The sequence below is a fragment of the Rhinopithecus bieti genome, unplaced genomic scaffold, assembly GCF_001698545.2.
Source record: "Rhinopithecus bieti isolate Rb0 unplaced genomic scaffold, ASM169854v2 scaffold_31823, whole genome shotgun sequence".
NCBI classification, from domain to species: Eukaryota; Metazoa; Chordata; class Mammalia; order Primates; family Cercopithecidae; genus Rhinopithecus; species Rhinopithecus bieti.
The window spans coordinates 3,072,404-3,084,180 of NW_016814121.1; the positions used below are offsets into that span (position 1 = coordinate 3,072,404).

The window sequence follows — 11,777 nt, forward strand, 5'->3', positions numbered from 1 at the left end:
CCCGCCTCGGCCTCCCAAAGTGCTGGGATTACAGGCTTGAGCCACCGCGCCCAGCCCATTTAATATAATTCTTATCAAGAATTTTTCTTTTATGGAGAGCCTATGTATTCGGCATTATGCTGGGGAAATAGAAAATGAGACGAAACCTGCATTCACAAGCTTACAGTTTACTTGAGGAGTTCGAGGATGCAGTGAACACTGATCATATCATTGTACTCAAGCCTGGGCGACAAAGCAAGACCTTATCTCTTAAAAATTTTTTTAAAAGACTGGGCGCAGTTGCTCACGCCTGTAATGCCAGCACTTTGGGAGGCTGAGGCGGGCGGCTCACAAGGTCAGGAGATCGAGACCATCCTGGCTAACGCAGTGAAACCTCGTCTCTACTAAAAATACAAAAATTATCTGGGCATGGTGGCAGGCACCTGTAGTCCCAGCTACTCTGGAGGCTGAGGCAGGAGATGGCGTAAAGCCGGGAGGTGGAGCTTCCCGTGAGCCGAGATCGTGCCACTGCACTCCAGCCTGGGTGACACAGCGAGACTCCATCTCAAAAAAGAAAAAAGTTAAAAACCAGTTAAAAAATAAAAAACAAACCTACCTACGTTTCAACACTCTCTTCCATGAAACTCACATAAAACTATTAGGAAATACTACTGGGCAGTATATGATTACGTATTCATTTGTTTTGCAGAAGAGTTACAAGGGCAGAAGTTACAGAAAATTAATGAAGACCAGAGATGTAAAATATGATTTCAGAAGGGAGGTGGGACTGGAAGAGAGTGTTAAAAGGTTAAGTAGGTTTGTTTTTTACTTTTAAGGGATAGGGTCTCGCTTCATCACACAGGCTGGAGTACAATGATATGATCACAGTTCGCTGCAGCCTTGAATTCCTGGACTCAAGTGATCCTTCTGCCTCAGCTTCCCAAGTAGCTAGACAAGCACATGACATTATTATGCCTAGCTAACTTTTTTATTTTTAGTAGTAATAGGGTGTTACTATGTTGCCCAGGCTGCTCTCTCCAACTCCTGGTCTCAGAGGATCATCCCGTTTTGGGTTCCCAAAGTGCTGGGATTATAGGTGTGAGCCACCGCGCCTGGCCTGTTTTCTTCTACATTACAAATTTATTAAAATGGGCGGTAAGGTTTCATGAAAAATAAGAAGACCATACAAAATGTATTGTACTATCGGAAACAATTGTGTGCCTATAAAAAATGTACATACACGGCCAGGTGCAGTGGCTCACATGTGTGATCCCATTGCTTTGGGAGGCCAAAGCAGGAGGATCACTGGAGCCCAGGAGTTCAAGGCTGCAGTGAGCTATGATTGTGCCACTACACTCCAGCCTGGGTGACAAAGACGGACCCCGTCTTTAAAACAAAGTACATACCTCAAATTTTGCATTTTCACAGTCCATGTACCACAATCCAATCCCAAGCATTAAGTAGATGGATGTAATCTTTCCAAATAACTTTTTTTTTTTTTTTTTTTGAGATGGAGTCTCGCTCTGTTGCTCAGGCTGGAGTGCAATGGTGTGATCTCGGCTCACTGCAACCTCCGCCTCCCAGTTTCAAGCGATTCCCCTGCCTCAGTCTCCTGGGTAGCTGGGATTACAGACACACACCACTACGCTAATTTTTGTATTTTTAGTAGAGATGGGGTTCACCACGTTGGTCAGGCTGGTCTCGAACTCCTGACCTCAGGTGATCTGCACACTTCGGACTCCCAAAGTGCTGGGATTACAGGTGTAAGCCACCACACCCGGCCTGTTCAAATAACCTCTTTGAGAATCTGATGGCCGGGCGCTGTGACTCACGCCTGAAATCCCAGCACTTTGGGAGGTCAAGCCAGGCGGATCACGAGGTCACAAGACCAAAACGATCCTGGCTAACAGGGTAAAACCCTGTCTCTACTAAATATACAAAAAATTAGGCTGAGGTAGGAAGAAGAATTGCTTGAACCTGGGAGGCGGAGGTTGCAGTGAGCTGAGATCGTGCCACTGCACTCCACTCTGGGGCAACAGAGCAAGACTCTGCCTCAAAAAAAACCAGAATCTGACAAATTTAACTTTAATGCCTATAGGATCCAATAATTGCACTTCCTCCCACCTTCTGATGTATACAGATACTTAGTATAATTTTTTTTTTTTTTTTTTTTTTTTGAGACAGGGTCTTACTCTGTCACCCAGACTGGAGTGCAATGGCACCATCACGGCTCACTGCAGCCTTGGCTTCCCTGGCTCAGGTGATTCTCCCACTTCAGCCTCTTGGGTAGCTGGGATTACAGGCACATACTACCATGCCCAGCTAATTTTTTGTACTGTTAGTAGAGATGGGGTTTCGCCATGTTGCCCAGGCTGGTCTTGAATTCCTGGGCTCAAATGATCCATCTGCCTTGGCCTCCCAAAGTGCTGGGATTACAGGCATGAGCCACCACACCTGGCCTCAGTATAATTTTAAGAGTAATGAGGCGAGCCGGGCACAGGTGGCTCAAGTGCCTGTATCCCAGCACTTGGGAGGCGCGAGACGGGCGGATCAACGAGGTCAGGAATCGAGACGCATCCTGGGCTAGACACGGTGAAACCCCTCTCTTACTAAAAAAAACAAAAAAAACTAGCCGGGCGAGGTGGCGGGCGCTTGTAGCCCAGCTACTCGGGAGGTCGAGGCAAGAGAAGGCGCGAACCCGGAGGCCGGAGCATGTTGCAAGTGAGCTGAAGATTCTGGCACCTGCACTCCAGGCCTGGGCGACAAGAGCGAGACTCCGTCTCAAAAAAAAAAAAAAAAAAGAAAGTATGAGAATTACAGTGTTGGTTTTGTTTTGTTCTGCTTCGCTCTGTCATCCAGACTGGAGTGCGGTGGCATGATCTTGGCTCACTGCAACCTCCGCTTCCCAGGTTCAAGTGATCCCCCGCCTCAGCCTCCCATGTAGGTGGGACTGTAGGTGTGCACCACCACGCCGACTAATTTTTGTATTTTTAGTAGAGACAAGGTTTCACCATGTTGGTCAGGGTGGTCTTGAACCCCTGACCTCAAGTGATCTGCCCACCTTGACCTCCTAAAGTGCTGGGATTACACGCATGAGCCACAGCGCCCAGCCTACAGTGTTGATTTATCAAGTTTCTATTATTTTAAATAAAGTTTTGAGAACCATAAAGTAGTTTTAACCGATAGTAAATATATATATATATATATTTTGAGACAGGGTCTTGCTGTGTTGCCCAGGCTGGAGTGCAGTGGCACAATCACAGCTTACCACTGCAGCCTCAACCTCCATTTCAACAAAAGGCAACTCTATTCTCCCAGTTATTCGGTTCAAAAACCTGAGAGTCACACTTGGCCCCTCTCACATCCCCATATCTCACATCTTATCCGAGAGCAAATCTTGTCGGTTCTGACCCTCCACCCACTGCCACCACTTTGGTCCAAGCATCATCACCCTTATCTGGCTCCGTGCAATCAACGCCCCTGTGGAATCCCTGCTCCCTTGTTCTCCTTCAGATCATAGCAGCCGGAGAGATTCTATTTAATATTAAAATATACATCAGATAGTATAGCTCCCTTGGAAAATTCTCCAAAGGCCTTCCCACATCATATGAATCAAGTCAAAATCCTTGAAATGGCCAATGAGGCCACCCTCTCCTTCAGCCATTCTCTTCCCACCCACCATTTTACCTCCTGCATCTCTCCTTTTGCTCTCTACTCCACTGCAGTGGCCTCTAGGCTGCTCCTTGAAACTAGCAAGCTCTGCCTCAGGTCTCTGCATCCTGGTTCCCTTGGCCTGAAATGCTTTCACATATTTCAACAGGGCTTGCCGCTCACCTTACTCCTTCGGGTCTTTAATCAAATGTCACCCTTTCAGGCCTCTCTAGCCACCTCAAAGTAAATTACACCTCCTACCCCATTCCCTGTCCCCTTCTCTATGTTATTCTTCTCCTCCGCACATATCACTAACAAATCTGTATTTTATTTACTTAACTTATTTATGATGTGTCTCCTCCCACTAGAATGTAAGTTCTAGGAGGGCAGGGATTGTTTCGTTTACAAATATATGTATCATCAGTGACTAGAACACTACCTGTCATAGTCTGTGCTCAATAAATGTATGTTCAAGAAACAAGGAAACACTAAGAAAAAAGTTGACTACTAAATGCTTTCAATTGTTTTACCAACTCTCCCAAAAGTGAAGTTTCTTAGTCAAGCCACTGAAATTTGAAAGGAACATATGGTGCATGAAATATTTAATAACATGATTTCCTTTTTTCCCTTGTAGATATGACTAGCCCTTTGACCCTGAATGATTCTGGCAAAAAGTTGCCATCTGCCCACTCTTTCAGATTCATCATCAACAACCACCACCACCAATACTATTCTTGGCTTCTAGATCCATGTCTAATCCAACACTGTACATTTCTGAATTCAAGTTTTTCAATCTAACCTACATGGATATTAACCTATCTAGAAAGATCAGCCTATGAAAGACTGCAAACAATCTGTAACACAAAATAACATGGTATTCCCTTAGAAAAAGAATACCCAGGGTCCAAAGAAATTGGTTTGACACAACTTAAGCAAATTCTTTCATAAAAAGGGATCTGAAAAAAAGTGACAGGTTGGACTGCCATCAATTCAGTTTTTATTTTTACTTATTTATTTATTTTGCGATGGAGTCTCACTCCGTCACCCAGGCTGGGAGTGCAGTGGCACGATCTCAGGTCATTGCAACCTCCGCCTCCTGGGTTTAAGCAATTCTCCTGTCTCAACTTCCCGAGTAGCTGGAACTACACCCACCTGCTACCATGCCCAGCTAATTTTTGTATTTTCAGTAGAGACAGGGTTTTACCTTGTTGGTCAAGCTGGTCTCAAACTCCTGACCTAAGGTGATCCACGCACGTCAGCCTCCCAAAGTGCTGGGATTACAGGTATGAGCCACCACGCCTGGCCTCAGTTTTTAAATCTTCGTATTTTTCATATTACAAGATAACCCAAGTTTGTTGTTAAAAGACACTTGGAACATCACACAAACCAAAAAGAGAAAGTTTTCTCCTATTCCACCTAAAGCTCAAGTCCCTAGAGATAAAATTTTGGTCTAAAATCCTTCCATACTTTTTTTCCTGGACATACACAAACATTTTTGTTTTACAAAAATGGGGCCATACCATAAAGAATGATTTTCAAATTGCTTTTTTAATTCACCACAACACAGACATCATTCAGTGTTAGTACTTTAGCAACAAACATCCCTATGTGCCTTCTTGATAGACTTTCTACAGCAACGGTTCTCAAACTTTTTTTGAGATGGGGTCTTGCTCTGTCACCCAGGCTGGAGTGCAGTGGCATGATCATGGCTCAATGCAGCACTGGCCTCCCAAGCTCGTGACCCTCCCACCTCAGCCACTCAAGTAGCTGGGAACACAGGTGTGACACCACGCCTGGCTAATTTTTTTTGTTCTTGTTGTAGAGACAGGGTCTTATGTTGCCCAGGCTGATCCTGAACTCCTGGACTCAAGCGATTCACCTGCCTTTGGCCTCCCAGAGTGTGAAATTACAGGCATGAGTCACAGTGCCTGGCCTCAAACTTTTTAATCTCAGGCCCTTGTCACACTCTTGAAAAATCACTGAAGGCCCCAAAGAGACTTAGTTTGTGTAGGTTATCTCATCAATAGTTACCATATTAGAAATACTGAAATTTAAAAAAATAATTATTCATTTAAAACAAATATTTTATTACTGGAAAATAACTGTTTTCTCCCCCAAAAACAGACTTTCTAGATAACCGTAGATATTGTTCTTCGATGCTACGTCAAAACATGGTAAATGGTAGTTTCTATTTTTTTTTTTTTTTTTTTTGAGAGGGAGTCTCGTTCTGTCACCCAGGATGAAGTGCAGTGGCGCTTTCTCAGGTCACTGCAATCTCTGACCCCCGGGCTCATGATATTTTCCTGCCTCAGCCTCCCAAGTAGCTGAGATTACAGGCGCATGCCACCACATCCATCTAATTTTTGCATTTTTAGTAGAGATGGGGTTTCACCACGTTGGCCAGGCCAGTTTCGCACTACTGACCTCAAGTGATCCGCCTGCCCCATCCTCCCAAAGTGCTGGGATTACAGGCATGAGCCATTGCGCCCAGCCAGGAACTTCTTTTTTTTTTTTCCAGACAGAGTTTCGCTCTTGTTGCCCAGGCTGGAGTGCAATGCACGATCTCGGCTCACTGCAACCTCTACCTCCCAGGGTTCAAGCAATTCTCCTGCCTCAGCCTCCCAAGTAGCGGGGATGACAGCATGTGCCACCACGCCCGGCTAATTTTGTATTTTTAGTAGAGACTGGGTTTCTCCGTGTTAGTCAGGCTGGTCTTGAATTCCATACCTGAGGTGATCTGCCCACTTTGGCCTCCCAAAGTGCTGCGATTACAGGCGTGAGCCACTGTGCCCGGCCTAGCCAGGAATTTCTTAAAGGCTGGGTGCCATGTAGAATCTGAAACCCTACCAATGAACTGCATTCTTTTTTTTTTCCTCCAGAGACATGGTCTCCCTCTATTGCCCAAATTGGAATGCACTGGTGTGTTCACGGTTCACTGCAGCCTCAACTCTTTGGCTCCAGTGGGAGCTTGGCTAATTTTTAAAATTTTTGTAGAGGTAAGAGCTCACTAGATTTCATGGCTGGTTTCGAACTCCTGACCTCAGGTGATCCACCCACCTTGGCCTCCCAAAGTGCTGGGATTACAGGCGTGAGCCACGGCACCTGGCCTCCATTTTGCACTTTGAATGGATCTTTAACCAGTGCATGATTTTATATCACGCATTGATCATTTAGAAAATACTGGTTTGGCTGGGCATGGTGGCTCACACCTGTAATCCCAGCATTTTGGGAGGCTGAGGTGGCCAGATCATTTGAAGTCAGGAGTTCAAGACCAGCCTGGCTAACATGGTAAAACTCTGTCTCTACTAAAAATACAAAAAAGTATTCACTTGTGGTGGTGCGTGCCTGTAATCCCAGATACTCGGGAGGCTGAGGCACTAGAATTGCTTAAACCTGGGAGGCGGAGGTTGCAGTGAGCTGAGATCGTGCCGCTATACTCCAGCCTAGATAACATACCAAGACTCTGTCTCAAAAACAAACAAAAAAGAAAATATTGATTTACTGATTTATGTGGATCTTCCAAATAATACATTTCATTATATTAAAATATGGTATCTGTAAATATTACCACCAATCTCTATATCACAGTGGCAGATAAAAATTCTCCATTAGCCAGGCATGGTGGTGCACACCTGTAATCCCAGCTACTTGGGAGGCTGAGGCAGGAGAATCGCTTGAACCTGAGAGGCAGAGGTTGCAGTGAGCCGAGATTGCACCATTGCACTCCAGCCTGGGGGACAAGAGCGAAACTCTATCTCGAAAAGGAAAAAAAACAAAAATTATCTAAAATCCTAATTTTCACTGGAAAGCTAAAATTTCATCATCGGCAACAAATACTACCTGGTGTTTTCTTCGAAAGATTCCTTCATACACTTTTTAGTTTGAATAACCATAGACTGTCATAGTTTCAAGTAAACATGGTAGTCCATGACAAAAGTGGCTAGTTCAGTTTGCAACCCAATCACCGAAGTGCTTTTCCTGGAGATAACCATTATACTTTACTACACAGTATAAGTGCTTGATGCATACCTCCCTTTTTAACCTACAGAATATTAAGAAGACATACACAAGGGTCAAAATTTAATAAAACTAATAATTTTTGCTGCTTCATCAAGGTATTTTCCAGTGAAAACTGGTCAGGTGCAGTGGCTTATGTCTGTAATCCCAGCACTTCGGGAGGCTGAGGCGGGTGAATCACCTGAGGTCAGGAGTTCAGGACCAGCCTGGCCAACATGGCGAAACCCCGTCTCTAATAAAAAATACAAAAATTAGCCAGGTGTCAGTGGCACGTGCCTGTAGTCCCAGTTACTTGGGAGGCTGAAGCAGGAGAATCGCTTGAACCCGGGAGGCAGAGGTTACAGTGAGCCAAGATCGCAATACTGCACTCCAGCCTGGGTGACACAGAGAGACTCTGACTCAAAAAAAAAAAAAGATATTTTTCAGTGAAAAGTGGATGTGTGTGTGTATATATATATATATTTTTTAAGTGTGAGTGCATGTCACGAAGAATGCAATGACTGCAAGTACAGTTAGGTGCCACAACCCTGATTCATGCTAAGACACCTGCTTTACTTTTGTACCATTAGCGCAAACGTCAACACAGCAAAAGAGACAAGATCTTGGTACTCTATTAACATGAAAACAGTTTTAGCCTCTCAACCCCTGAAGGGATATCAGGGACATGTAGGGAACTACACTGCTTTCTATATCAGCTTCCCGGAATGAGAGAACTGGGTCAGTGGCACATACATTTCAAATTCTGATAAGTTCTGCCAAAGCTCTCCAAAAAGGCTGTACCAATTTTCACTATGTAAGGTGCATGATCATCACAAGTTAAAATGTAAATAATTCACTTTTTAAATCCTGAATTTGGGAGCCATCATAACATAACACATGACCGTATTTGCTTGCCTAAAAACAAAGCTAAAATAGAATTAATGTTTCAAGGCAAAGTAAAATGAAAGCACCCAGATTTATTTAGATGAAGTGAATATTTTCTTGTGTAAGAAAGTAAAATTTCAACTGTCAAATGCAAGTTCATCCAACAGAAGCCTTTGTTGACTGCAGTCACCCAATGTTAAGAAGTATTTCTGGGCCGGGCGCGGTGGCTCAAGCCTGTAATCCCAGCACTTTGGGAGGCCGAGACGGGCGGATCACGAGGTCAGGAGATCGAGACCGTCCTGGCTAACACGGTGAAACCCCGTCTCTACTAAAATACAAAACTAGCCGTGCGAGGTGGCGGGCGCCTATAGTCCCAGCTACTAGGGAGGCTGAGGCAGGAGAATGGCGTAAACCCAGGAGGCAGAGCTTGCAGTGAGCTGAGATCCGGCCACTGCACTCCAGTCCGGGCGACAGAGCCAGACTCCGCCTCAAAAAAAAAAAAAAAAAAAAGTATTTCTGAATGAATTTCAAACTATAAGCCACTGGCACACTTCATACGTTTGCTTATAGGATAGGTGGTCTCAATTGATTTTTTAATATAAAGGACACAATCTGAAAAATGGCAGGCTGCAACAGTACAAACAGTATCCCTAATTAATTGGTTATAGACATCAGTGTAAGCCGACCCTTAGCTTTAACTTCACACAGAATTACTGGACATGAACATAAAACATACTGTCAGCACTCAAATGCCAAATATGTTCATAAAAATGTCAAAGACATCTTTTATTGGCCCAAATGTCACTCTAAACAGTGAGAAGAGAAAATGAAAGCTTCATCAACGAGGAAGGGATTACTCCTATGTAAGGTAAGACAGAAGCTGTGCATCTAAAACTCAAAAGGGATGCTGCCTCCCCACTTGATTTTTCCCACATGGCTCCAAAGTGAGTATTTTCAAGTCCCACTTATGATGGAAAAGGTCAAGGATATTAGCGTCAACCAGTATCTATGATTCTTAACTTTACCAGGAAAACAAACCACTTTGAGAATATGATAAAAGCTCTCTGCAGACAAAGCAGTAAAGAATCCATGCATGTCAGAAGAGCCCTTGACTTCGGTGAGAGCAGAATCACAGAACCATGCATCCTAAGAAACCACTGAAGTCCAGCCCCTCAGGAAACTGAAGCCCTGGAACAGTAAAATGGCTTGTCCAAGGTCAACAGTGAATCCGCAGAGGAAGCAGGCAAGAAATAAGCAACTCAAATAGATTTTGAATAAAGCCGAACTCACAAAGTAACTTTTTCTTATACAAAGTTAAGTTTCACCAGAAACTAAGAGATAACTAAAGTAACAAATGTATTAAGTGGAATTGGAAGGAACTGTCGCAAGTACTATTGTTCAAAGTTCCTTGAAGGCCTAAGATGAATGCATGAGGAAAATAATGAGCAGAAATTTTGAAAACCACTCACCATGTTCCACAAAAACATTGCAGTGTGGACCCCCATGCCTCGATGATTCCTTCTTCCCTGCTCCTTTGATAAAATGCAGGGCAGGCAAGCTTGGCCTTCTTTGGTCCCCAAGAACTTTTCCAGGCTGCTGCCCCATAAAGTAATAATGGGTACCCCTTTCCAGAAGAGGGTTCACGATCTTCCAGAACAGTCAGAGAGCGTAGAGGCAAATGGCATATACGTAGGATTTCACATTCGCTGCATCTCCACAAGTCAGCAATTGAAGTCAATCAGAGAAAGACATCTTCCATAACAAAAGGAAGCACTTTTTTTTAGGTTGACACTTGCAAGCAGGAGTTCCAATTATTTTCGCAGTTACCAATTTTAAGTAATATAATTGCAGTGCTACCCAAAAGTTTCTTGATTTTTTTTTTAACGGGCTGAATAACAATTTCTTTTCAAGAAGAAAAACCTAAGCAGAAATATTCACAGGGAATGCTGAAAAGGGTCAATAATGCTAGCCATTTCAATTCCCACATATAAAGGAAACGCTGATCGTCTTTGGCTACTCCTCCAGAACTTTTCCTGTGGAAGTCACCAACCCCCTATCTTAGCTTCTTCATCTTCCAACAAATTTCCTGCCGAACTAGTGGCCGCTCTCGCTCCTCTGCTCTGCTCTCCGGAAAAGGACACGGGTCACCCAGATTTCAGCGAGTTTGCCCTCGACTCTGACGAAAAGGAATGCATTGCCAGCAACTTTTAAGTCCGCTTTTTAAAAGGCCTGTGGAACCAATCCAGACTTTTCCTTTGCATTAAAGTTTTTGGCTGAGCTGAGACTAAGGGGGCCGTAGGTGACATTGGAAGAAGTCAGGGCATTAGAGGCTCGCGGGAGCCACCTTGGGGGAAGGGGAGACCCCTTGACAGCAGGGAGGGATTTGAATGAGGGGCTCTGTGGCCAAAGTTGGGGCCGGGATCCGGAACAAGGGGCGGCTCGGGGCTGAGGGAGGCTGCCGGGGCGCGGCACGGGCGGCTTACTCCAGGGCGACGCTCTTCCACGCCTCGGAAAACGGGGTGTCCCAAGCTGGGGGAAACAGACCACCGCCAGTGTCCCAAAGCCGGGGCGCAGCTGTAAGGGACGAAAGACTCTGGCGGCCCAGACAGCGGAAGGCGGGCGCCGTGTAGAGGAGGCCCGGCCGCCTCAGCTGCCCCAAGCCCAGGGGTCTCTGCCTGAGACACCCTCTCCCCCGGCCCCGGACGCTGACACCACTACCGCCCTCAGGCAGTCACATCCCCAGAGCTCCGCCGAGGGACTCAGCCGCCCCCCACCGGTAGGGCCGTGGACAGCGGAGGGGCTCCTCAGTCGCAGCACCCGGGAACCGGCTCCGGCTCCAGCGCTGCTCAGGCACAGACACCGACCCCCGCGGCCGCCATGATGGATTACGAGCGGCTCCACAACGAGGCCAGGCCCCGCCCTCGGCCCCGCCCACGACGACGTCCGGAGCCCGCCTCGAGGGGACCCGGATACCCCCAGTTCCGCTTTCCCGGGACACCGCCGCGCGTCCCGACTCTGGTCCCACTGCCTGCGAAAGCCGGGCCCGGCACGACCTTTTAAATGTGGCTTCTCTGAGCGCAAGGTGAGTGGTAAGGAAGCACCCGCCTCCTCTGTATTGTCATTGGCCTCCGAGAATCCGGGTCGGGCCTCTTTCCTCCGTCCCACTGGTCGATGGGGGCAGTAGGGCTGGATCTCCCAGCCAACCGTGTTCGGCGCAGTCCGCGGTGCGTGCCGGGAGTTGTGGTCCCACGACACCCGCGCGAGTC

The 11,777-nt window shown here is 46.1% G+C and overlaps 1 protein-coding gene across 1 annotated transcript in view; it reads right to left on the reverse strand.

Moving 5' to 3' along the window:
• Positions 1-11,564, reverse strand: part of ABL1 (ABL proto-oncogene 1, non-receptor tyrosine kinase) — a 195,772-nt gene extending 184,208 nt beyond the window's left edge. Inside the window, exon 1 of the mRNA XM_017849909.1 lies at positions 9,981-11,564. Coding sequence (XP_017705398.1) covers positions 9,981-10,116 — 136 coding nt within the window. The 5' untranslated portion in view covers positions 10,117-11,564. The remainder of the gene's footprint in view (positions 1-9,980) is intronic.
• Between the last annotated feature and the right edge of the window lie 213 nt (positions 11,565-11,777).